General features: G+C 48.7%; 1 protein-coding gene across 2 annotated transcripts; it reads right to left on the bottom strand.

Annotated features, from left to right (window-relative positions):
- Positions 1 to 13,884: 13,884 nt before the first annotated feature.
- On the bottom strand, positions 13,885 to 25,975 carry MRPL28 (mitochondrial ribosomal protein L28). Of its 2 annotated transcripts, none has more exons than XM_073362698.1 (6): positions 25,871 to 25,975; positions 25,179 to 25,479; positions 20,736 to 20,888; positions 19,975 to 20,109; positions 19,173 to 19,259; positions 13,885 to 14,386 (listed from the first exon to the last, which is right to left on the bottom strand). In XM_073362698.1, the coding sequence occupies exons 2-6, from the start codon at positions 25,464 to 25,466 to the stop codon at positions 14,291 to 14,293; spliced, it is 759 nt and encodes a 252-aa protein (XP_073218799.1). In that variant the 5' UTR covers positions 25,467 to 25,479; positions 25,871 to 25,975; the 3' UTR covers positions 13,885 to 14,290. The 2 variants fall into 2 exon arrangements, with proteins under 2 accessions (XP_073218799.1, XP_073218800.1); XM_073362699.2 differs by lacking the exon at positions 25,871 to 25,975 and adding an exon at positions 25,615 to 25,807.
- Between the last annotated feature and the right edge of the window lie 1,609 nt (positions 25,976 to 27,584).

The raw sequence follows: 27,584 nt of genomic DNA, 5'->3' as shown, positions 1-27,584 counted from the left end.
ATTCTATTCTGCCTAAAGAATCCAGAATCCTAGTCCCACTGGGACAGTCCCAGTTTTGTACAAGCTGCCCCAGTGGGCCAGGAACTTCTCTTGGGAGCCCTGAAATCTCCCGTTTTTTCATTTAATTGATCCAAACATTTCAGTTTACTGTGGGTGAATTGCTGCCCTGAGCATGCCCTGCTCTATGTTTGCCAGGTACGAGCAGGCCAGTGGCATGAGGGCCCAGTGTGATTGGAGGGAGAAGGGGAGTGGAAGGAGTGCAGGCACTGTCAGAGCCACTCAGTGTGAATGGGAGCGTCTGTTTTATACACAGATGTCTCTGGTATCAGCTTCCGAGGCTCAGAACCTGTAGTGAGAAGGCCATGTAAGAATCTAGATGGTCAATTTCAAACCAACTCTGAATGTTGCCCGCTAACCTCTCATAGCTGTTAATTCTGTCAGGATAAGGACACCCAGTTCACCCCTGTATTTTCACTCCAGGGCCTGGTTACATGGAAGGTTGCTGTTTGAATGGGCAGCTTCCCTCCTGGCTGCAGCCATCCTCTCCAATGGCGAAGGAAGGCTGCAGATAGTATAAATAAGTACACTTTCAGAAGTTAATGAGTGCTATTAACTGAGTTTATGCTTAGGCACAGAAATTCCGGCTCACCTACAGTAAAGGTGCATGTTTGTTTGCTTGTGTATCACCTGTGTAGAAAGCAGTAATTGCTTGTGACATACAGGCCATGAGTAAAATTGGAGACCATATTGAAAATCCAGGAGAAATGTGGCCAGACACTCACGTCTGACAATTCCAGGAGGAAGTGGGACCAGGCAGCAGGAGCCCAGGTCACATGGATGTTTGTTTAGCACATTTGCAAAGTCAGGCAGTCACTGGCTGAACTTCAGCCTTTGCTACATCTCAGCTGGATCCACAGAAAGCAGCAGAGCTGCAGGGAGCATGGTTAATTACCTCTCACTACAACAGGAAGGGGCAAAAGGGCAATTCCCAGAGGAGTGGCTGGTGTTGTTCTGTCTGATTTCAGCCACAGCATGAAAGACTGAGAACCCGTCACCTCTGCTGTGGGTGCTCAGGGATTGTCTAAGTTGGCCTGGTCCGAATCAGTTTAATAAACCCCACATCAATCAACACTCTGCTCTAGAGCACTGATGAGGCCTCCCACGCTCCTGGTTCTGGCTTATTGATCCAGGAGAGAAACCAGCCAAGGAAGGAATCTCTGGCCAGGTCGACACTACCAGCTTATGTTGGTATAGCTGCCTCACTCCACACCCCTGAGCGACGTAGTTATACCGACCTAACCCACGGTGTGGGCAGCACTATGTCGACCGTGCGGGCTTCTCCCATCGATACAGCTACTGCCACTTGGGGAGATGGCGTGCATACACCGATGGGAAAGCTCTGCCTTTGGCATAGGAAGCGTCTTCACGAAGCACCACAGGGGTGCAGCTGCAGAGCTCTAAGTGTAGCCAAGCCCCCAGTGTCTGCTCATTTGCCTGGGTCACAAATGTAACCAAACAATTGATACTAACACAATGGGAAATTGGCTTCCTCTTCCTCATAAGCCCCTGGCAGAGGTACAGAACCCCTCTTATCCGATTCTGCTCTAATTTACACCTGGCTTCAGTGGAGAGACTCCTGGTTTCTTCCAGTCAGAGAGCAAGTGTCAGGCACATGGGAAGGGGGGGTGGTAAATGGCTGCATGAGGCCAGCATGTGCATGTTCCTTGCATCAAAGTTCCCCTGCACAATGACTGGTCTTTCCCCTAGAAAAGGGGTGGGCAAATTACGGCCTGTGGGCCGGATCCGGCCCCTCGGGGCTTTGGATCCGGCCCACAGGATTGCCCCCCATGGTGCCGCAAGCCCCACGCCACTCTCAGAAGCGGCCGGCACCACATCCCTGGGGTCTGAGCGGGAGGGGACAGAGGGCTCCATGCGTTGCCCTTGCCTCCAGGCACCGCCCCCCGCCGCAGCTCCCATTGGCCAGGAACAGGGTACTGTGGCCAATGGGACCTTTGAGGGAGGTACCTGGAGACGTAGCAAGGACAACGTCCGGAGACCTGTGGCCCCCCCATCCCCCACGTAAACGGGGCCAGGCTGGAGCCCAAACCCCTCCAGCACCCTGCCCCCGCAACTCCCTGCCTGCAGCTTGCACCCCTCCTGCACCCCAACTCCCTGCCCTGAGCCCCATCACACCCCATACCCCTCCTGCACCCCCAACCCCCTTCCCTGAGCCCCCTCATACACCCCGCAGCCCTCCTCTACCCCAATCCCTTGCCCTGAGCCTGTTCCTGCACACCACACCCCCACCCACACCCCCTCCCACAGCCCAACCCCCTGCCCCGGTCCTCCATATAATTTCCCCACCCAGATGTGGCCCTCAGCCCAAAAAGTTTGCCCACCCCTGCACAAGAGGGAGCCAGGGCAGGACTGCGGATGTGGAGCGAGAACAAGTGTGGGCTGAGGAGCTCCGTGGACATCCTCAGCTGCCACCAAGAAACAAAATGTAACAATCTTTCTCATCTAGTACCTGCGAGCTAGCAGGGGCCTGCTTGGGATGGGGACCCTGTGGAGCGCCAGGTGGTCCTGGGCACTTCCAGGACCCAGCTGGGTCTACCAGAGTTTTGGTAACATCTGCTATGGCATCAGGAGGCACCAGCCAGCAGGTGTGGAACAGGGAGGAGGCTGGGAACGTGCCAGCCAGCATTTGTGTGTGGCGGGGTATTGGAGGCTGCAGGGCACTGAATACCAGAGAGCAGGCTGAGACCCTGTGGAGAGCCATGGCAACTGTTAAAAATCATGGATTTATCCCCCTGCCTCCCTTCCCACATCTCTTTCTGGAGTTAAAGCTGCTCTCAGGACATGTTGGGAACTGCTCTCCAGAGGGTCACCGTGCCTGGTAGCACCTCAGTCACACAGGCAGGGCAGGGGCCTCGGAAACTGAACCTGGAGAGCCTGCCCAAGCAGCTGTCGGACCTGCTGGGGATGGAGGGGCGATGGGATAATAGCCCCTCTCCCTTGTCATCAGCAGCTTCCACAGGTGTCTGGCCTCATCTTTGCAAAGACCAGCCAAGAGACCTACAAAAGCAGCTGGAAGGAAAAAGGAGATGACAACCTATTTCGATTACGTGCCAGCACTGTACAAGGAAGCGGGACCATTAGAAGCCACTAACAGGAGACATGGATGTGCAGGGAGGCAGGGCCAGAAGAAGGGTGCATGTGAGCCAGAGACCTTTTGATGCCAACTGGTAGGGGACATTGGGGGTACATAGGGTTTTACAGAAACCCCCTGGGTCAGAGTGATGCATAATAATTCACCAAAAAGTGGCATCTGAAATCTCTATGAGAGTCAGTAAGACACTGGTTGTCATAACCATTGTAAAATGTATGTACAGATAATATTTAAGGCATTACATGTCTGTACTGAACATTGTGTTAAGGCAAGTAACGTGACTCGGAAAGGTTTCTTTCAAGCAAACCTTTATTCCTCTGTCTGGTCATGTGTGTATTAGGCATTGATGTCTCACAATAGATGTCTGTTTGCATACTGAGTCAAATGCTATCAAGAGACTGAAATCTTCAAGAGAGAAAATTGACAGGAAGAAATAAAGAGCAGGAGGGGATCCTGTTCTAAGTAAAGACAATGGATTGTTGAGATATATTTGGGGGTGCAGAGGTACACCCTGGATCCTTCACTGTGGAGGCAAGTTAACACAGTGTTTGTGTTATGATCAGAGGGTCACAGCTAGCCTGGCTGTAAGACACAGAAAGCACGGTAGATGAGATTCTGCTACAAGACATAAAAGCATCTAGTTAACTGAGTCTAGGTTCTAGAACGTGTGTTATGATTTTAGTTTATACGTAACCATCTGTTTCCAATACTCGACTTGTTATTACTTGAATCTCTGTGCTTTGTTAAATAAATCTTTACTAGTTTTCACTATAAACGTCTCTCAGTGCTGTGTGTTAAGCAGTGAGCTGGGGTTGAACTGATAAGCTGTGGTGCACAGCTTTCTTCGGGAGCAGCAGGCCTGTGAATTCTGAGTGTCCACTGGCTGCATGCTCCAGGGAGACACTCCAAGAGCTGGAGCATGCCTATCACTAACCTGTGGTGACAGCAGGGCCCACACAGCCTAGAGAGGAGTACCTGTGTTGCCTGGGGTCCAGGGAGCTGACCAACGGCAGGCACAGACAAGGCTTCCTCATGCTCAGGGCAGGAGGTAGCAAGATGTCTCACCCTGGCACCCACAGGAAGCATCACAAAGGAGAAGGGGGGGATGGCAAATGGGAAGGGAGATGACCAAAGTGACAGTGAATGGGAGGGATGAGACGGGAGATGCCCACCAGGCAATGGCTCTGTTAAGGCATGGTCCCCACTCTGGGCCATAGGAGAGCCCCTGGGCTAAGTGGATCCCCAATGGCTGTGGACCCATTGGCCCAGTCAGTGCCATGCCCCAGCATGCAGTTTGAATGCTGATTTGCAGATCTGGGTCACGCTGTTGGTCTGTACAGGATTCCTGTGGCATGTGCATGAGCTAGGGCTATGCTTAAGCTACCATGTGCTGGCATTAATATGTATGACACCAGTAGCTGTGATAGCCCTTATGATGAACAGAGCTGTCTAGGAGGAGCTCATCCCAGGTAATTAGCTCTAATGAGGGCAGAATGTCAAGGTCCCAAGGGAGTTGGGCAGTGACTTCTCACTCAGATGCCTGGTATCAGACATGAGGAGGGGGAAGTTACCCAAATGTCACTGTGTGAGATTCACTAAGAAACCATTAATTAGGCAAATGTGACCTTCCCCACTTATTTGTTCTTGTGAGCCCACTGGAAACGTGCGGTGCTCAGCATGCTGTAGCTCAGACACAGACTCCACATAGCCAGGCTAGGGTGGCGAAAGCTTCCACCTTCTAATCTGCCACACAAAGGGGAATGCTTGCTGCCCCCCACGAGAAGTGTGGGGTACTGCAGAGCAATGCTGCCCACACAGGGTCCCACAGGCACCCCTGACTCCTGTAGTCAGAAATATGGGTCATCCAGCCATACAAATGCCAAATACTGATTCACTGGCCAGTCAGCTATTCTAAAGACTGCCCAGCCTGGCCCTCAGCCAGGTGTTTGGAACCCCACCCATGCACACTCTTCTGCTCCCAAGATGTTCCCCTGCACAAATTCTCTTCTAGCACTCCAGCCCACAAGTCTCCTTGTTTTGCCTCGAAACAGTCCAGTTTAAACCAGCTCACTCTCAGGGAGCCACTGCTACTGTTCTTGCCATCTACCACCCGGGCCAGCCTTGCATGGACACTGGCTCTGCCCATGTTGAAAGCGATGGCTCTGGTCCTGGCTAGTGATTACTGCTCAGCTGCACACCTCACTCTTGAGGTGACCACTTGCTCTGTGCTGTCAGGGAGTCAAGGTGCATCCCCCATCCCAACAGCGATGCATCTGCGGTTACAGTCACTGCCAGTTGGAGGAAGGGGACCCTTGCCCCCACATTGTGATGTATCTACCACCGGCCTAGGGAATGCTTCATCCTTTAGGGAACCAACACCTGCTGTGTAGACTGTCCAGTTGGCAAGCAAGCCATTCGGAGCTACTCCCAGAGACAGCAGAGGTGTAACTTTGCATTTTCTGTCACGAAAGTGCAAGTGGCCATATGACCCAAAAGTTGAAGGCAGTTTCTGATGGAGATCTGGGGGCTGTCTTGAATTGTTTTGACAAGGTGCAATAACATCCAGAACCTGTCCATAGGAAGAGATGCCCTGGCTGCCAGGGAATCCAGCCGCCCTATGAAATGTATATTGTGAACAGGTATTAGTGTGGATTTTCTATCTTCAGCTGGACACTCAGGTCCAAAACCCAAGAAAGCACTGTGACGGACAACACATCTTGGTAGGATTGATCCTTGAGAAGCCAATCACTGAGGTATGGGAATACCACTATAGTCTGGCAAGGCAGGTAAGTAGCCACCACTGACACAACCTTTGAGAATACTCTCAGGGCTGAGGAGTGGCCAAAGGGGAGCACTTGATACTGCAAATGATCCTGGCCTACCACAAATTGGAGGAGATGAGTGCATCGCTATATGGAAGTACACAGCCTGGAGTCTTAGGGCCAAAAATTCAGTCTCCTAAATCTGGAGAAGAAATTATAGCTGCCTGGCTCACCATCCTGAATTTCTGGGGTCTCACAAATCTCTTTAGGAGTCTTAGATCCAGAATTGCTCTCCATCCTCAATTCTTCTTCAGAAAGAGCAAATAGCTCAAACAGAAGCCCTTTTTCCTGGATTGAGCAGGTACTAGTTCTATTGCTCCTAAATGAAGAGGGGTGTTTACTTCCTGCCTTAACAGGGGCTTGAGAGAGGGGTCCCTCAAGCAGGACAGGGAAGAGGAATGAGAAGGAGGGAGGGAGGGAGGGAGAGTGGATGGTGTAGCCTAATATTACTACTTCCTGCACCTATTTGTCTGAGGTCATCCACTCCCATGCATTCTAGAAGTGGAGAATCTGTTTCCAAATGGGGGAAGGTGGGCAAAACTCTGAAGCTGGCCGGCAAACGATGGGTGGGAATTCAACCCCTCCCCTCCCCCCCAAATGTCACATAAAAACTGGCACTTCAATGATGATGCCTGTTGTGGAGCAACATCAGATGGAGTAGAGGAACCTGTGCCTTTTCCTGGACAAGTTCCATGGGTCTCTGGAATCCAGAGAACTGCATAGGTCAGGATCTCTCAGCCATTTGCGAGCTGCTGAACTTCGTTTGTTTGTAAGAGTATAGTTGCCTAACAAGCATAACATGGCCCTAGAATCTTTAAGGGTATGTAACGACTCAACTTCCATCCGTCAAACAGATCCTCAACCATATTTTGAACTTCCCTGGGGTAGTCAGACAATTGCTGCCAGGAAGCCCTACGCATCATCACTACCCTAGCGATAGAATGGACTGCAGTGTCTGCAGCATCATGCACCACCTGCAAAGATGTTCTTGCCAGCAACTGTCCCTCAGCAATAGGGGCCTGGAATTGTTTTCTTTGGCCGGGAGGAAGATGCTCAATAAATGACCCAAATTTCATGTACTTGGTAAAGTTTTACTTGGCCATCAGTGCTTGGTAATTTGCAGCACAAAATTGCAGTGTAGCCAATGAGCTGGCCTGCCTTCCCAGGAGGTCCAGGTGCTTTTGGTTTCTGTTGTATGGGGTGGATTTATAACAGGGTTTTGTCCCGCTTGTTCATCTCATCAACAACCAAAGAATTGGGAGGTGGGTGGGGGAAGAGGAATTCAGAGTCCTTGGAGGGGACATATTTTACAAATGGACGTCACCAAGGCCGGGATTTGCCAGATAGTTCTAGCAGGTTCCAGTAGAGCCTCGTTTATGAAAAGAGTAACTCTAGATAGTGTGTTGTGGTTTCCCAACTTCCTCAAGGGGTATCTGCAGAGTGTCTGCCACATGCTTAACAAGATTATTAATACGTCTATCCAAGCTGCCACCACTGAAAAACATTTTTGTAAAGAACTTGGGTGCTATGGGTAGTCCAAAGGGGAGGACTCTAAACTGGCAATGGTCTTAACTAAAGAGGACCCTGAGGAACTTCTTGCGAGATGGGTGAATGTTTATGTGAAAATATAACATCTTCCATGTCAAGAGCCACGACCATGTGCTGTCTCCAGGGAAGGAATTACTGATGCCAAAGAAATCATGTGGAATTTTAGTTGTCAGATGAATATGTTCAATTGTCATAGGTCGAGAATCGGCCTCCATCTCCCATTCTTTTGGGGGATTAAAGAGTTAGAACCCCTTCCCTTGATGTTGAGGTGGAACTCTTTCTAAGGCTCCCCAGAAAAGTTAATACACTTCATGGCAAAAACATCTCCTTGTGAGAGTGGTCCATGAAAGGGAATCGGGAAGTGGGTTAGTAGGTAGAAGTTGCCAGAAACTCAATCAGATAGTCACCATGAATAATTTCCTGAACACATGTGCCAGTAGTTGCAGGAAACTTGGGTAAGCTGGCCTCCAAAAATCTGAGGACGGAAATGATGTGGCATCAATAAAGGGGGGCAGGTCTCAACAGTCCCATTCAAAGAAACTGGCTGAAGGTCAGAGTAAGATGTGGTGGATGTTGAAAGGACTGCATTCTTGGGCCTATAAACCTTCTGTCTTTTATGGTGGTTCCTAGAACATTTATGATAAAAGGGCCACGGTGGTGGTCTCACCGTATATCCCTGTCTCCGATGTTTTGTCTTGGTGGCGGGGCAATTACCGTAGCTATTCCCCTGGACGCAGCATCCACTGCAGCCTGCAGGGAATTTCTGGCCACCAATTTGCCCGCATCAATTAAGGCCCGGAATTCAGCTCTATCCTCTTCCTGGAGCATGTCCTTAATATCTAGACACTTAGCATAACTGGTAAAGTCACATATGACAAGAAGGGCCTGATAGTTCAAGACCCTGAACTGGAGGAGAGGTGGAAGAGAAGACTTTTCTTCCCAGGAGGTTGAGCTGTTTGTGCCCCTTATCACAGGGAATAGCCTTTGGATATTGCTGCCTGGATCTCTCGGTAGCGACTTGTACAACCAATGAGTTAGGCAGCAGATGCAAGAATAAAAACTCTCCCCCTTTGGATGGAACAAAGTAACACTTCTTGACTCTCTTTGGGGTGGAAGCACAAGAACCAGGAGTGTGCTACAAAGTCTTTGCTGGGTCCATGCTGGCCTTGTTGATTAGGAAGGCTGTCTGACTGGGACCAGAAGTCTGCAAAATATCCAGCACTCTTGTTGAGGCTCCTGAATTTCCTCAAGCTGAATCTGCACCTTGGAAGCCCAACTGAGCAAAAGCTCCTAATATTGCCTGAAGTCATCAGGCAGAGACACAGAAGATGGAATAACCACCTCATCCAGTGAAGTCGATGAAATTAGACTCCAAAACAGTCAGATCCAGAATACTCTGGTGGAGCTGTTTGGTGTTGGCCAGGTGATGGGAAACAGGGATCACGTACCAACCATGGGTGTCTACAGTAGGGCTCCCAACAATGCCAGTACGTGGAAGCAACTGGCAGGGGAGAACCTCATGGCACAGGGTACCATCTGTCTTTTGGCCAATCATGTTTGGCCATAGGTCGGGACCTTGATCTTATAGGGCTTCTCTCTGGGGTCACCTCTACTTGGTATTGCAGATTCTCCAGAGGAGTTTCCAATTCACTAGAAGAAAAGGACAGATCCCAGATTAGAATCATAGAAGATTACGGTTGAAAGAGACCTCAGGAGGTCATCTAGTCCAACCCCCTGCTCAAAGCAGGACCAACCCCAACTAAATCATCCCAGCCAGGGCTTTGTCCAGCAGGCCTTAAAAACCTCTAAGGATGGAGATTCCACCAGCTCCCATTCCAGTGCTTCACCACCTTCCTAGTGAAAAAGTGTTTCTTAATATCCAACCTAGACCTCCCCCACTGCAATTTGAGACCATTGCTCCTTGGTCTGTCATCTGCCACCACTGAGAAGAGCCAAGCTCCATCCTCTTTGGAACCCCGCTTCAGGTACTTGAAGGCTGCTATCAAATCCCTCCTCACTCTTCTCTTCTTCAGACTAAACAAGCCCAGTTCCCTCAGCCTCTCCTTGTAAGTCATGTGCCCTAGCCTCCTTATCATTTTCGTTGCCCTCCGCAAGTCTCTCCAATTTGTCCACATCCTTTCTGTAGTGGGGGGACCAAAACTGGATGCAATACTCCAGATGTGGTCTCACCAGTGCCGAATAGAGGGGAATAATCACTTCCCTCGATTTGCTGGCAATGCTCCTACTAATGCAGTCCAACATGCAGTTAGCCTTCTTGGCATCAAGGGCACACTGCTGACTCATATCCAGCTTCTCATCCACTATAATCCCCAGGTCCTTTTCTGCAGAACTGCTGCTTAGCCAGTCAGTCCCCAGCCTGTAGCAATTCATGGGATTCTTCCGTCCTAAGTACGGGACACTGCACTTGTCCTTGTTGAACCTCATCAGATTTCTTTCGGCCCAAACCTCCATTTTGTCTAGATTACTCTGGACCCTATCCCCACCCTCCAGCATATCTACCTCTCCCTCCAGCTTAGTGTCATCTGCGAACTTGCTGAGGGTGCAACCTATCCCATCGTCTAGATCATTAATAAAGAAGTTGAACAAAACCAGCCCCAGGACCGACCCCTGGGGCACTCCGCTTGATACTGGCTGCCAACTAGACATTGAGCGGCTGTTCACTACCCGTTGAGCCCGACAATCTAGCCAGCTTTCTATTCACCTTATAGTCCATTCATCCAATCCATACTTTTTTAACTTGCTGGCAAGAATACTGTGGGAGACCATATCAAAAGCTTTGCTAAAGTCAAGATATATCACATCCACTGCTTTTCCCATATCCACAGAAGTTATCATAGAAGGCAAGCAGGTTGATCAGGCATGACTTGCCCTTGGTGAATCCATGTTGACTGTTCCTGATCACCTTCCTCTCCTCCAAGTTCTTCAAAATGGTTTCCTTGAGGACCAGCTCCATGATTTTTCCAGGGACTGAAGTGAGGCTGACTGGTCTGTAGTTCCCCGGGTTCTCCTCCTTCCCTTTTTTAAAGATGGCAAATATAGTGCCCTTTTTCCAATCGTCTGGGACCTCCCCTGATTGCCACGAGTTTTCAAAGAAAATGACCAATGGCTATGCAATCACATCAGCCAATTCCCTCAGCACTCTCGGCTGCATTAGATCTGGACCCATGGACTTTTGCATGTCCAGCTTTTCTAAATTTTCTTAACCTGTTCTTTCACTATGGAGGGCTGCTCACCTCCTCCACATACTGTGTTGCCCAGGACAGCAGTGTGGGGGCTGACCCGGTCTGTGAAGACCGAGGCAAAAAAAAGCATTGAGTACTTCAGCCTTTTCCACATCATCTTCTCACTAGGTTGCCTCCCCCATTCGTTAAGGGTCCCACACTTTCCCTGACCTTTTTCTTGTTGCTAACATACCTGTAGAAACCAATGGCACTGAGGCTGGCAGGCAAGATGGAAGAACGACTTTGCATCCCCAGGAGTAACAATGTCCTGGAATAGGGACAGTCCCGAGAGGAGGGGTGAATGAGATCAGGGGAGAGCAAAAATGTCCTCCAGGAAGACTTAGATCTCAGACCACACTGGGGAGCAGGGACAGTCTACTGGTGGAGCTGTCAGACCCAAAGCTTCCCTGGTCACAGTAGAAGTCAGATCCATCTGGAGCCATGTTGCTTTAGTCACCACATTGGCCCTGGATGTTGCAGAGAGCACCACTCACTTTTTGTCCTTAGCCATAGGAACTGGTGCTGCAACTGGTGGATCTGTACCCTTAAGCACCACGTTCACTTGCCAGGAAGAGTTACTCAAGTCCTTAGCACCCATATGCTAGGCTCTCCCAACTTTGACAGGGTGGGGAGGGATCCTTCCTCTTTGGAGCAGTTTTCGACAAAGATTGTTTGTCCTTTTGCCTATGAGTGCCTCTTACTCTCATGGGAAGGCTTCTCTTCAGGCTTAGAAGTCTTAGGCCTTGCCTACACAACTACAGTAAGTCGACCTTGGGGGGGAGGGATAGCTCAGTGGTTTGAGCATTGGCCTGCTAAACCCAGGGTTGTGAGTTCAATCCTTGAGGGGGCCATTTAGGGATGTGGGACAAAAATGGGAGATTGGTCCTGCTTTGAGCAGGGGGTGGGACTTGACCACCTCCTGAGGTCCCTTCCAACCCTAATATTGTATGTATGACCTAAATTATGCTACTCCAGCAATGTGAATAATGTAGCTGGAGTTGAGGTAGCTTAGGTCGATTTATTGCAGTGTCTACACCACGCTGCGTTGGATGCTCTCCCGTCGACTTACCTTAATCTTTTAGTTCTGGAGTACCAGAGTCAAACAGAGAGCGCTCTGCGGTCAATTTAGCGGGTCTTCACTAGAACCACTAAATCAGTAGTTCTCAAACTGGGGGTCAGGACCCCTCAGGGGGTCACAAGGTTATTACATGGGGAGGGCACGAGCTCTCAGCCTCCAACCCATACCCCGCTTTGCCTCCAGCATTTATAATGGTGTTATATATATTTAAAAGTGTTTTTAATTGATTGGGGGGGGGTCACACTCAGAGGCTTGCTATGTGAAAGGGGTTGCCAGTATAGAAGTTTGAGAACCACTGCACTAAATCAACCCCTGCTGCATCAATCGCAGCAGGGTAGATCCCTAGTAAGTGTAGACATGGCCTTAACCTCAGTTCCTGTTTGATGAGTCTGACATATGGGGAGGGGAGTGTCCCTGGCCCTGATCAGACTAGAGTCTCATTTCCTTCTCTGTTAGGTGTTTCTTAAGTTCCCAACCGTCAGGAGTTCTGGGAGCTGCAGATGCTGCCCTTGGCTGAAATGTTCGTCACTCACAGAAAAAGAGCTAGGGCACGAAACAGTTCTTGAACCTCGGAACCCTAGGCATAATCCCAGGCTTCCCTGGTGGGGAATAAATTCTCCAAGGTGCATGTAGGGTGGAAAAAGGAGACCAACTATCTAACTACACTTTACTAGAAAAAATACTAAAACTATTTAGAATATATTTACAGAAACAACACCGTAGAAATGAGTTGAGAACACCAAAGATTTCTACTTGGACCATTCAGAAGGAACTGGAGAGGTGTTGGCCCACACCAGCTTTTATGCCCTCAGTTCGGTGCATGAAGAATGCTATGGCACATGTGTACCAATGGATACTGCTTGAAAAAAAAATTTCAGACTCCAGCAGCTGGAGCACATGTGCACCAGTGTGTGGAATACACACAGGGAACCTCATTTGAAGAAGAAAACTCTATTTAGGAACAGTTAATGCAGGGACAAAAGTCATCTTAAAGGCATGGAAGTAAGAGAAAAGACTTGGGCATTCCTTTCTATCTTCATATGGGCTATAAATGCTGTTGAGAACACTCTTCAGCACTCCGTAAGGCTTTCACTTCCATCTCCAACAAAAACACTACATACCTCAGCTTCATCAAACCCACTAGGGTAAAACATTAACAGTGCTCCCATATCCTTTTAGATCAATTACATCAACAGATCAGCAAATCTGGCTGCTCCATACTCCATGCAATGAGGACAGGAGCAGTGGAAGCACCCTAAAAGTGAGTGGCCCACAAGTACCCAAACCATTAGTTCCCCCAGAGTCCCTGCCCTGCCCCTTCTCCCTGCCCTTGTACCACCCTTCCCTGAGCCTCCACATGGCCCCTTCTCCCTGAGGCCCCACTCTTGCGCGGTCTCTTCCTCCCCCCTGCAAAAGACCCTGCCTCCCCCAGGTCACTCCTCTCCGCCCCCTCCCCTCCCTTGCTTGCCCTCATAGCCAGTAAAAAGTGGGGGGGCCATTGCCCCTCCTCCCCATTCCGGCACTGGGGACAAGGCTCTGCCTGAACCCTGCTGAGGTCACTGTTATGGTTTTATGTTGGAGTGTAGAGAAGAGTGAGAATCCAATGAAATAATGGCAAAGCGGGTGATTTTTAAACTTTGTTCTTTCTGTATTGAGTTTTCATCAAACCACCACGAATGCTTCAAACAGCTCTTACACTTTATTCTAGGGTTTGGTTTTAGCCATTTCAATTAGATTTTTACAAAATAAAGATTTAAATCTCGTATCAAACTGAACCCTAATGCAACCGGAATTACGGTGTAGCAGTGACACACAGACAGATACAGTCCACCCAGGCTGAGAACACTGCTCCATCTGCTGGCAGACAGGTGCGTGTGTCACTGTTTTGGAGCCCAGAATCTCAGATGTTAAATAGTCGGCTCTTCTATATAAACTGGGGCAAGCGACCTGAACTCCTAAATTGCTTCATCCCTAAAGCTTTCATTCTGTGCTACACAGACCAAATAAAGGCAGTGAGGATTAGGGTTATCAGATACAAAGGTATTTATTGATGCCCTGAAGAAGTACATTTCATTGTACATCAGGAATCCAGTTCAAAGCATCTGAATCAGCTCCCAGTTCAAGACCCAAAGGGAATTATTTGCAGAGGCAGATGGCGTCACTTTGGTCAGTATAACAGGCACATGACAGGAAGCTATGGGGTAAGTCCTTCCACTGACCAAAAGGGACCATTTTCTTTCTAAATTCGGGCTTCACTTTGTGCCACTATTGCTAGAGAGTAATAGCAGCCATGATCACTCTGGATCAAACTCCTCAGCAGCATACCTTTCTCTGTCGCATGAATGACTCAGGAGGCAGAAGGAGGGCTACTGAAATCAACAGTCCTAGAAGGCCACGCACTCCACAATCTGTGACAGGAAGCTGTTCCTAGCTAGGATTTCTTCACTTCTGCTGATTCAGAAAGCGACTGCTCCGTGAGCTGCTGGACCAGCTCTTCCACGTATACTTTAAAAAGAGGAGTAGGGTCCTGAGAGAGAAAACGGGTTAAGGAGAAATTGAACCTGAGCAGCAACAGGAAGAGGGAAGGGGTAAAGTGTACAACAGCCATTGTACTAGTTAAACCATGAACAATCATTAATGGGTGTTTTAGTCCTTACCTTTTACACACACTGCCTCTCGCTACCTGTACTACAGCACCAAGACTCATCTCCATTCACTAACCTGCAGTTCACCCTTGGGATGTTTTCCCAAGCCCTTCCCCTCTCTCCCATGGAAGGATACGGCTTCATTCCTGAATGGTTTAGGAGGAAAAGGCAGCATGGTGACTGTAACACTGTGTTGAATCTGGGGGACACTTAAGGATATTCTGAATATCAATATTGTAAAATTGTAATGAGTTGCACCAGATATGCCATATAAGGTATCTGCAAAAATGTTATATTTTGCCAAATATGATAATCTTGGTTATATGTGTGTGTCACCTTTGTATTATGGGTTATAGATATGTATGTCTGTATTTCAAAACTTGTGCTATGCTTCTGGGTGACCCCCCCCAGACAGTTTGGGCGTCTGTTCTGCCTAGCCTGCTTGATGGCCCATTAAGGACCATCAGCTAGACAACTGACCCATTGAGAGAAGGCAGATACACCTTATGACTCAGCAAGGCATGTAGGGGCATGCCTATGGACAGAACTCTGAGGCCTCCAAGCCATATGCTGGGCAGCTTTTTGTTTGAAAAAAAGGAAGCACAGACTGCATGGGAAGAGACTATAAAAAGCAGCTTCATCTTCTCCCTTTTGTCTACAATCCTGCTTCATACCGCTGGAGGGACTTCGCTACAAACTGAAGCTCTGAACAAAGGACTGAATGACCCACCCAGCTGTGGATGTGTTCCAGAGGAACTTTCAAGCCAGTAAACTCACCAATACTGCTAAGGACCTGAAATACGGACTTTAAAGTCTTTGTATGTATGTGACTGTTTTACCATTTAACATCTCTTGTTGTTCTTTCCTTTTTCTTTATAATAAACCTTTAGTTTTAGACACTAAATGATTGGCTTGCAGCGTGATATTTTGGGTAAGTTCCAAACCTATACTGACCTGGTGACATGGCTGACCGTTTGGGGTCAGAAGAACATTTTTGTATTTGTGAGCAGAGTTTAAAATAACTTTTCACTGTACTGGACCTAGGTGCTGATTGGGAGCCAAGAAAACTGGCATGCATAAAGGAAGCGGTGTGATTTCTTTTTTTGCTTCTTGATAACCAGCGTGGGGGATCAGCAGCACAGTTTGTGACTGGTTGATGAGCTTAACTTCAATGTTAACCACCTGTTTTGGGAGTATCTGCTCTCCCTTTTGCAGCCTGCCCTGCCCTTGGCATTTCCAGTGAGGACTGCCCCAGGCACCCCCAGATCACAGTGACCAATGGAAGTAAGTGTAAAGTAATGTACCCTGGGAAAAAATCACCCAGTCTTTTCTCTCTCACACACAACTCTGAACCTGCGCAATGCTCTGCCATAAGCACATATGGTAGAAAGTGATGCACAACATCTCATGGTGTTCTACTGAGCAGTTTGCTGTTGCCTCTGAATAGAACTTTGGTCACTATCACCTCGCTGAAAGTGAAATGGCCCTAAGAAGGGCAAGGAAAATAGGTAGAGGTCTGGGCAGGACTGAGACCAGACAGCAACCTGGGAAGAGGCTGCACAAGTGGGGTCTGGGCTGTGGTACTTAGAATCCCGAAGGGGGGATGGTGAAAACTGACCAGTCTGTCCATTCAGCTGTACATGTCAAGCAATTTCAGCCAGGTCAGTGCTGCAGGACAGCAGATGGTCATATACTGGAGGGGCTGGATCATTTTACCAGCTGAGCAAAGCAGGGCCCTGCTCTCATCTTGATGGCATGTGACTGTGTCTGGAAGTAAAGTTGTAACGTCAGAATACCACATCTGATCAATTCCAAAATTTCAGGGAACATTCTACCCATGTATGGGCAGAACCCTATTGATTTTGGGGAAAATCAGAAAGGGGAAATGGGGTGCACAGAGCCCCTCACATCTGCTTAGCACACCTAGCAGCTTTAACAAGCTCTGTAATTGTAGAGATTTTAAGACCAGCTGATGGCAGCCATTAATTTCCAGCAGAACACCCCGACCATCTCACCTCCGCCAAAGTCCCAAAGGAGTTTAACAGATTGGGAGATAAGGCACTCAGAGTGTCAAACAGGAGAAAAGAAATAGCAGCAGGGGGCCAGAGGAAGAGCGAAGGAGACTAAGAAGGAAAAAGGTACTTTGGAGTTGTAGGGGTGCGTGGTGAGGGAAAGCAGAGACCTGGAGCAGTGGTGCCCTGTTGTGCTCCCCCCTCCCCCCAACCAGTAATGGAATCTGTCCGTGCCCCCCCCCCCCCCGAATTACTGCACAGTTGGCTCAGCAGAGGAGCTTGGGCTGAAGGCGGAGCTGGGGGCAGAACTGGGGATGGGGGAGGAGCTGGGGGTACAGGCACAGCTGGCCTGGGGGCAGAGGGAATGAGGGCAGAGCTATGGCTGGGGGCATTTGTCTTTGTTGAATTTCATTACATCATCTACAGCCCAGTTCTCCAATTTATCAAGATCCCCCTGAATTTTAGTTCTATCCTCCAAAATGTTGGCATCCTCCTTTCCCCCTCAGCTGTGTCTCATCTGTTTAGGATGTCTCAAAAAGAAAGTATGTTCACAGAAGAGCACAAGTACTGACCCATGCAGGTAAGGCTAGAGACCAATGATTCCACATGAGGATTCCTAAGCGTGGCAAGGTACCTTCTCAGTCTCACCAGCCTCAGCTGTTTTTAGCCTTGGTGTCATAACCATAGGGGTAGCCTAAACTCCTCCTTACCTGTAAGGGGTTAAGAAGCTCAAGTAACCTGGTTGACACCTGACCAACGGAACCAATGGGAACAAAAGATACTTTCAAATCTGGGGCGGGGGAGAGGTTTTGTTTTGGGTTCTTTGTTTTCTGTGGCTGTTCGCTTTTGAGACTAAGAGGGACCGGACATCAATCCATGTTCTCCAAATCTTCCTGAACAAGTCTCTCATATTTCAAACTTGTAAGTAATAGCCAGGCAAGGTGTATTAGTTTACCTTTGTTTTTTCAACTTGTGAATTTTCCCTTTGCTAGAGGGAGGTTTATCCCTGTTTTGTTGTAACTTTGAAACTAAGGCTAGAGGGGGTTCCTCTGTGCTCTTTGAATTTTCTGCTACTCTGTAAGGTTAACTACCAGCCTGAGTTTACAGAGGTGATCCTTTTACCTTTTTCTCTTTAAATAAAATCCTTCTTTTTAAGGACCTGACTGATTTTTCCATTGTTCCAAGATCCAGGGGTTTGGGTCTTTGATCATTTTGTAACCAATTGGTTAGGATATTATTCTCAAGCCTCCCCAGGAAAGGGGGTGTATAGGCTTGGGGGAATATTTTGGGAGAATGGGACTCCAAGTGGTCCTTTCCCTGACTGTTTGTTAAATCACTTGGTGGTGGCAGCGATGCCATGGCAAGAAGGAAATCTGTGCCTTGGGGACGTTTTAACCTAAGCTGGTAAGAATAAGCTTAGGGGGCTTTTCATGAGGGTCCCCACATCTGTACCCCAGAGTTCAGAGTGGGGAAGGAACCCTGACACTTGGTGAGACGAGCTTGGGTAAAACAATCCTTCTAGGATGCTGGGGCAATCCATTCCTTCTCTCAGCCAGTCTTTTGGGCTTGTTTTTCTTCCCTTATGGGAGGGAATGCAGCCTTCCCTCTTGGTGAGGCTAGCTGTCTTGCTGCTCCTAGCCTACAGGCAGCTTGACTCCTTCTCTCTATCTTCCCACCTCTTCTCCCAACAGGGAAGGGTTTAAAAAGGTCTCAGGTAGCCCTTAGTTGGAATCAGCTGATCCTAATTGACCTCAGGTAACTCCCTCTCAGCTGATCCTAATTGATTCTCTGGTAACCCCTTCTCAGCTGAACCTGATTGACCAGTAGTTACCCCTCCTCAGCTGATAGGGAGGAGGGCCTTTTAACCTTCTGGGACTGTTTTCTACTCCCAGCCATCTGTCCTGAGTTTATCACATAAGCCTTTTGATAACTGCCCTTGGCCTCCACTGTCTACCCTTCCATGCTCTGTCCCTTCTTCCTCTCTGCTACTACAGGATACCCCCATTCCTGGAATTGGTGGCCTGGAATCCCATCCTCCATGAAGTTCAGGAATGACTAGCCACACCATGTTGTGGGTTTCTGTGACCGCTGAGGTTGCAAACAGGTGAGAGGAGGGGAGTACTGGGGATGAGTATGGGGCACAGACTCTGCAGGCTGCTGAGATGCATTGTGGCTGCCTGTGGGATCCCCCAGCCCCTACCTCATAGTACTAAGAAGCTCCAGATGAGTATTTCTGAAAAGCAAGTGAAACTGAGGAGTTGACAGGGCTGCAGGGGGAGAGATGGAGCCTACAGTCATATCTACATATCCTAAGCAGCATGGATGTGACCGAGAAGGGGCACAGAGGAATGATTCCTTCTGAAAAGAAAGAAGCCAGCAGACCCAAAGCATTTCCATTACAGGGTATGGGGTGTGTGTGTTGTAAATGACCCTTAAACACCCCCAAAGAAATCATTCCAACATTAAACATCCCCTGTTTAAAACATGTCCACATTAGCTGTGCTGATTAACGTGGCGCTTCAGAGGTGCCCAACTCAGAGCACAGGATCAATGAGAGCACTGTATGGGCTCTTTGTAAAGCAACTGGATACACAGCCAGTGGGTGCTGCCCAAGTGAGAGTCAGGACACTGTGTTCCCATATAACTCAGAACTCACCTTTTTCTCTAGAAGTCGCTGCTTTTCCACAGCTTCTTCCAAACTCAGCCCAACCCACTCAGCCTCCTCTTCTGGGATCACAAATTCCTGTGTGACAAGAGGAAAAGGTTAATGGTACAATCTTTACTGGGGAAGCTAGTGACTAGCTCCAGTAGGACTGTGGGACTGTCTCAGGCAACTGGAAGGAGCTAATTGGAACAGAATCATGGTAAAAAGAATTGAGCATTTTGCATTTCTGGTGACCAACAAAGAAGTTTATCCCCTGAAGCTTAGTGCTTTTCCATTTAGCAAACATAGGTATGTTTCTTATTGGACACAAGCTATCAGGCTTTATCTTAGGTCAGCATAGTGAACGTCAGAATAGCTGTGGGAACTGGGTATTACGTTAACACTGGCTCTGTGCTGACTTACTTCAGCAGGTGCATCTCCAATGCATGAGCTGCATTAAATGTTACCAGTATCCCCCACACATATATATAGGGCTTCACTGCAGCAGCAGCTCAGATGGCCCCTCTGTGTGGTGATGTTAGATGCCCAGTGATCATTTCAAGGTCTTTCTGGCTAACACCGAAAACGTGAGCCTTTCCCCTTCTGACCAGTCAAAGGTGCACTCAGCAAACAGCCCATGTAAAATGACAACTGGCTAAACAATAGAATTAGAAAAAAAAAACTGACTCTACCCTCCTGAGAATAGAATCTTGAAGTATTCATCACCCCACTGCCTAGGAAACATGACCAGTTAGGAGGGGGACACAAGCTTCATTGTACAGATCTGATGATAAACAACAGATGAATTACCCACCTGATACTTGTTATAGATAGCCTCTCTCTTTGCTGGATCATTTGGATGCAGGCTAGGGTCCTTCCGAGCGAGCCGTAGCAGCATTGTTCGTTTCAAATCCATCCCTAGCTTGGAACACAGATCAACCTTTGGAGTCTGAAGGAATAAAGTTTGATGATTGATTGATGTTGATGGATGGATTCAAAAGACTGTAAATTACTTTTCTGCAACATCAGTGAAACAGTCAGTCCTCCTTCCCCCACCTACTGGTGGCTACTCCTCAGTACTGCCCACTATTTTACAGGCAGCTTTGTAGTAACAGCCAGAAAAGAAATTTAAACTAGGCACTAAGAAAATGCTTCAAACAGCTGCACAACTGTGGAATAATCTGCCCATGGAGGTTGCTGAAGCTCTCACTAGAAAGACTTGAGGACAGACCTAAAGCTGTTTCCACCTAAGGCTGGAAATAACCTCTTGCATCTACACTGAACTCAACTCACTCTGAAGTGTGGTCAGAGTGAGGCCCCTGAGTCAGAGAAGTCTAGAATACAGTCACAGTCGCCCTAACATTTAATGCCAAAATCAAGACGGAGCATTGCAGGCTGGGACCTTTAGGGCTGCACTGCCATATTAAGGTTAGGGTGCTTGCAACCAGCTCCACTTACATGATTTGGGTGCAGCACTGTGGTGACTGCCAAGTTGCTGATGTGGATCTCACTGGGAAAAGTTCAAGGGCCTACCCTCCCACATAACTCAGCAAAGCAGAAACACATGTGCCTTGCCTTGAGGATGTAGAAATCCAATCCATAGGCTGCGTCGATCAGGTCCAGGGTTCTCATGGTGACTGTAATGGTCAGTTTCTTGTCAAGGATCTCACTATACAACTCTCGCTCAAAAAGCTGCGGCTTCCAAGTCTTCTTCAGTCTGTTTGAGAGCTAATAGGGACAAACAAGATTCCCAAAGAATAAATCATCCCTCTGTTAATGGCCACATTACTCAGAAGAGACTATACAATGGCACCCACAAACATTGGCTATGTTTGGACATGGCAGTACAGAGCCTATGTTTTGTCACAGAGTCCCTAAGGCAGGAATGGACAAACAGGGCTCAACCACAGATATAACATGTGGAGACCTCAGAACCCAGCATTCAATCTGGGCAGCCAGGCTACACTGCATGCTGGAAAGTACTTCTCACAGCCACTGCAATCTACTCCATTTTATGCAAACTAAGCTCCTGGCAAGCTGCCGTGATCCACAACTGAGTTAAGCTGGGGTGCCCCCCTACCCAATGACTTCCACCTGCTCCCCCACATCACCTTCTCCTTGCCAGTTAGCGTTTGTCAGGTTTCATTCGCACTCAGGTTTGCCCTGATCCAAGGCTGGAGACATTACAATGCCGTTCCAAGACCCAAGAACCCACCATCCTAGGGACACATCAAGGGATTACTAGGAATGAAACGAACTCTTACAAAAAGCACAAATGTGGCTTGTTTGGCATCCCAACACCTCCAAAGACTAGCCCTGAGCCAGGAAGCCTAATCACACCATAGGAAAGTAGACACACTGTTGCTGTCTGTGGAAGCCTTGGTTTCACACACCTAGGTTAGACAAACACAGTGCTAATTATTGTCAGCTCTGCTGTGCAACAGATTTATTCCTGTCTCAAGAACTTGCTCTAGATTCTCAAAAGGTATTTAGGTACTCAACTACCACCAGATTTCAATGGGAGATGGGCACCTGATATCCTGGAGGATCTGGCCCTCAGAGCCTTTCAGGAACTACAGAATAAAGTCCTGCTGGGTGCAGAAATTAAATCTAGGTACGATTTGCTGAAAAGGGAATGAAGGGTTTACTGGAGAAGTCTGTGGGTATTGGGTCTCAGTAATTCCAGAGCAAGTCTGCTCAGCTGATAAGTAAAATGATATTTGTTCTACCTGCCAGCCCTGCACACTAACCCTGGGATCTGATAGTTAAGCTGGGCTCTTTCTGCTTTGCACATCACCAACACTAAAACCTAACACTGGAATTCAGTCGACAATTCTGAATATGCTGCAAAACAGGTGGGCAGCAAACACCACCAATTTGGTCGACATAGTATACTTTCTCTACACACACATATGCCCCGGTACATCATTTGAAAGCTTATTATGTCTACTTTAAGATGAGGTCTGATGTGAAGCTGTGAATTGATGCCATTACCATAGAAACAGTGATAATGTCACCATCAGCATATTAAAATGACCACTTTGAAATATTTGCATTTGTTTCTGTTAGTTGCATTAATTCAAGACATAAAATTGGATTTTTGTTGTTGCTGTAATGCTTTGAAGTTACAACCTAGAGCAGTGATTCTCAACCTGTGGTGCATGCGCCCCTGGGGGTCCGCAGATTATGTCTAAGACTTCCAAAGGGGTCCTCACCTCCATCTGAAATTTTTTTAGGGGTCCACAAATGAAAAAAGGTTAAGAACCACTGATCTAAAGGGTTAAAAAGTCTAACAGATTTGTACAGGTATCATTGAAATGTAATAGCACTGCTGACATTTCTAGTCAACATCATTACTGTTGGGAGCAAAGGCATATGTAGGCCTGATAGAAGCCTGCCGTGGATTTTAAGAGTCTATTCTCATGTTTGGCAGGATAAGCAGAACTGTGTATGTATAAGAAATTGCAGAGCAATCATTCATCTCTCTCAAATCTCTCCATTTGTTCTTCCTCAACATCTGCTATTTGCAGCAGAGACTTTTGTACATCTGATGTGACATGCAGTTCAGCAGATATGTTGATAGTGCTCTTCTGGGTGCAATGGAAGATCAAATGTGTTTTGTCTTATTGTTGCTGACATGGTTGTTAAGAGTTGTAACATGCTCTTCTTCAGTGCAGGAGCAAGGACTTGTTTGTGGACTTTGTCTTCACTACTTCTTGTTAGGCCACTTCTTTCTCCCATGGCCTTTGGATATTCATAATATGAAGCTGTCATCTCTAACACTAATACTGAGCTGTGAATAAGTGTCACTGAATTAAAACAATAGTTTCTAGAATATTTCAGTGGGTAGTTGCATAGGCAAGTACAAATTAAAATCTAGCAGGCAGACTAGATGCTACATTGTATGTATAAAAGCTCACAAATGGAGAAGCATATTAGGAATTACCCACTACAAAGCACAAGCTATGGGTATCTAATCTACTGCTAGTGGTGTGCAATCTTCAGTGTGAGACTGATCAGATCAGCAAATTGCAATTGAAAATATAGAACATTATAATAATCATGTGATATACTTTGACAAATAAAACGTGATGTGAAAATATTTCATGTTAGTATATGTTTATATTAGCCATTTTTGCCACATGCTAAACAGCATCATTTCTGGGGAGGAAAATTGCCCATGCAAAAATCTTTTAATACGTTGTCATTTGCTAGCTTTGACCAATAAGCATGACATTAAGGTACTGAAATTAATTTAAACAGAAAAACCATGGTCAGTTATGTTGCACTGTTTCTGGAACTCTGAAAAAAGTTACACTCATTTTGGGTACCACTGTTTCACCTTACCTACACGCTTACAGCCCCACTTGACAGCGCCACATCATACCTCACCTTAAACACACACAAAATAAGTTTTCAAATACATAATGTGAGTGTGAGGGTGGATACATTAAACTTAAAAATAGCGCCCTTTTTGGAGAACTGCCACACATCTAAACAAGAGTAGGCACCAGTTCTCTTCCAGAGCTGTACTGACACTGCAGAACCAAGAGGAGTAGGAACTTGTTTGGGTCTGTGAAGTCAACAGATAAGACTAAATATGCACAGGTAGCAGGTTCTGTGAAGTAATAAAGTATCATTTTCACAGACCATAAACACATACAGTACTTTAAACATCACCCTTAATGAAACAACTTAGACTAGTACCTGGTCTCATATTATAAACTAGTGAAGGGTGCCAAGCTGAAAATAACATTTTTAGACTGCACAAGTTTAACTTTATTCCTGATTAAAGTTAAGAGGCTGGTGCTCAAGGTCTCTTATCTATGTTCAACACAGTCAAATGCCAGAGGAACAGGCCTGCAAGTTATAGGACAGTCTATGGGTTTGAAAATACGGTTTTACATAAAGCACATCTTGAATAAATACGTCAAAGGCAAGAACTCTCTATGTAAACAGGAGACAAGATCCATGGCCTTACAAAAGGAGAAATAAAGTGGCTTACATTCAGTTCTTTAGTTACCAAGGTCATTACTTAGGCAGTTAGAAATACACCTCCAAACTTCATGGCCAGAATTGACCTTGGCATGCCCCTCCCAAACTCTGCTTCCTATCATAAAATTATCTGCAGAACACCAGGTAAAAAGCAATGACTTTCAGGATGCATGGGCCCCTTTCTAAACCACTTGGGGCTAAGTTTATCACTCCTCACACTGTCTGACTTTAGCTATGACTTTGCTTCCTAGCACTCTTCTCCTCTTACTGTCTTGTAGCTTTTCAGCCTTGGCAACATTAAGGATGCAGCAACCCCTATTGCACATGTGGTTGGGTCTTGGTTACACAGCTCATTACAACACTGCATAAACAGGAATTATTTCTTAAGATTAACAAATGAAAGTATAGTAGATTACAGTTCACATGATGCTCTCATCAGAGCAGGTGGAAGAAAGAGGGACAATAAACCCCAACTTGGAAGCCTGGATACTATTGGTGAAGAAAAGAGAATAAGAGTTACAGTAACTGCCACCCAAAACCCCTGCTACTGAAGAGTGTGTGTGTGTGTGTGTGTTGGGGAAAGGTCCCGCACTCACCTGCGGCAGGAAGTGGAGCGCCCTGGCTGGGAGCTGGCGGAGTGGAGCAGGCTGAGGCCGGGCTGCTCCGCTTCCGCCGCTGCCGGTGAGTGCGGGGGGGAATCCCTTCCCCCAAGCCCCCTCCCCTGAGCGACACAGCTGGGGCCGGGACGAGGGAAGCAGAGCAGGCTGCTCCCAGCCCCCCACTAATCCCCCGGGCCACTCTGGGACTGCGGGGCCCCCAAAAGTGCCCCCCCCCAGCTCCTGCCTCCCAGACCCTGCGGGGCAGATCCAACCCCTCGGCCCTGGCCCGGCAGCGTGTTGGAGCTTTCCCGCCTTGTAGGCGAACCCAAGTTATGCCGGGTCGCGTTACGTCGGCGTAGAGGGGTAGTTATTGTGTTTTCCCTTTCAGATGCGGCTCAGCCGCACTCCAGACTCACTCACTCACTTTGTCATTGCCAGCATACCGAAAGCCGGAAATCCAGCCTTCTCCTCCCCAGAGCCCTTGCTGAGACTCGGGGGGGTAGTAGACGGGGATAGGAACATCCTGCACGCGTTGCCGTTGGCCTGTTTCGGGATTTAATTTATATTTCACCCCAAGGGGCTTCCAGTGAACGGGGGTGGGCTGGGTGTTATCCTGCAGGGACTTGAGATAATGGGCGGGCAGCCGGGCGTAGATGCCCTGCTTCAGCTTCAGCGCGTCCCAGATCCGCGGCGGGTACTTGTGCAGCGGCATCAGGCAGCGGTCGCTGTGAGCAGACAACAGGGCGCATCAGTTCGGCCGCCGCAGAGCGCAGGCAGCCGCGAGAGCAGCCCCCCGCTGCGGCGAGCCGGCACCCTTGGGGGCCTGGCAGCCCAGGACCCGAGAGCCCGGCTGGGCTCACCTGGGCGGAAGAACGAGCCTCACGCCCAGCCACGGGGAAGACAACCCGGGACCAGCAGGGCCCAACCCAGCAGGGGCCGCCGCCGCCGCCGCCTTCGTGCCCGCAAGCTCCTGCGGGGCTCTGCCCCCTCCACCTTCACCGCGGCCACGAGCGAGAGCGCGTCGCTGCCCCTCCCGCCCCCGCCGAAGTCTACGGAAGGGTCCTCTCCTCGCTGCTGCGCTCCCCCGCAGCCCCACCCCATCTGCAGCCCACGTACCTCGGCACCCCCCCGGCTCGCGCGGACAGGCCGAACGCCCTCCTCTTGCCACCGGAAACAGAACCCGCGAGCCCGCGGCCCTGTCCGCGAGGCTCCTCCCCCCCCGCCCATTGGCCGCCGCTGGTGTCGTTCGCAAGCCCCGCCCCCCTCCTCTCGCGGTCGGGGAAGAGCCGAGGAGCGGACCAAAGCGCGTCTGCACCAGGGCGCAGCCCGCCCCCCGCCTGGCGGAGCTAGGGGCGGGGCCTGGGCGAGCCCAGCTCCAGCTGAGGGGTGCGGGCCTGAGGTCGGGGGGTCCAGGGGTCAGGCTCGGGCGCCACCTCCAAGATGCAGAAAATCCAGCCACTGACCCCCCCCCCCAGGGCCCGGGTGCCCACTGGCGCTCGTCGTTCGGGAAGTGCTCTAGGGCAGGCTTCTCAGACTGCGGGTCCCGGCCCAGTGCGGCCTCGCGGAAGGTCAGGGCCGTGGACCGCGGCGCCCCGCTCTGCACGCCGGGCCGGGCCATTAAAAATCCCGGCGGCGCGGCTGCCCGGCGAAGGCAGGCTGGTCCCTCCCTGTTGTGACCCTGGGCGCAGCCGGCAGCATGCCTGGCTCCTGGGCGGGCAGGCGCTCCACGCCCGCTGCCCCCGCCCTGAACACCGGCTGGGGGAGGCGGTGCCTGCGGGCGAGGGCTGCAGCCTAGGGGCTGGACCTGCTGCTGGCCGCTTCCCGGCTCTGCGGTGCCAGGGCAGGCAGGAAGCTTGTCTCTGCCCGCCGGCTGTGCTGCTGACTGGGAGCTGCCGGAGGTAAGGCCCTGCCCCAGCCCCACACTCCAACCCCCTGAGACCCCCCGCCAACCCATATCACACTATATCTGGTTGCTCCTAGTTGCCACAGGCTAGTCACTTACCCCAGATCAATTGGTACTCCAAATCTTACACCAAAGACAACACTGGCTACCAATTCTATAGTAATGTAACTACAGGTTTATTAGCTAAGAAAAGGAAATAAGAGTTGAGAGGTTAAAGCGGATAATAAAAGATATTAACAGGTGAGGTACAGTTTGTAGTTCCAAGTGGTGGCAGTGAGGGGATAAACTGCTAGTTTCTCAAAAGTCTTTTCAGGGTACTCAGATTGTCTCTGGGGATCTCTGCTTTCCATCTGGTACTTGTCCCTGTAAGAATCCAAACAGTCCAGAAATACAGGAGCTTTCTTCGAATCATATTTATAGTTTCTTCACCCAGAAAGAAAGCTGTTTTTACCCACATGGGGTTTTCCTTTGATGCCCAGGAGTGAGGAATGCACTTAGTCTTTTGACCTCTGACCATCATGCACAATGGCAGCTTGCTTTGAAATTAGCATTTCACAAGACTTCTTGATGGGTTATTTAGTTACAGGGGTATAGACACTAAACTTTTGCTATTACATTATAGCAGGACACAGACAAGTGAAAATAATGCAAGTTACATCCCATTAATTTTCATGAAGTTTGTACAAGACTGGTGTTTAAACACTTTGATCTCTGTTAACACAAATGAATTGGCCTGGGACCCTGATCTCACTTGGTCTGCCAGCATCACAAAAGGTTCTGCTTGCTTTATTTTCAAGCAGGGCTTTATCTTCATCGGCTCCTATTTTTCCCCCATCAGACACTATGGATTGTAGACAATTTACAAGCATGACTTCACTGGTATAATTATACCACTATAGCTATATGGGTAGAAATCCCTTTGTGAAT

The sequence above is a fragment of the Lepidochelys kempii genome, chromosome 10 (assembly GCF_965140285.1).
Source record: "Lepidochelys kempii isolate rLepKem1 chromosome 10, rLepKem1.hap1, whole genome shotgun sequence".
Classification (NCBI taxonomy): domain Eukaryota; kingdom Metazoa; phylum Chordata; order Testudines; family Cheloniidae; genus Lepidochelys; species Lepidochelys kempii.
Note: the sequence above shows the minus strand (reverse complement) of the source record. Positions and strands in the feature narration are given on the sequence as shown.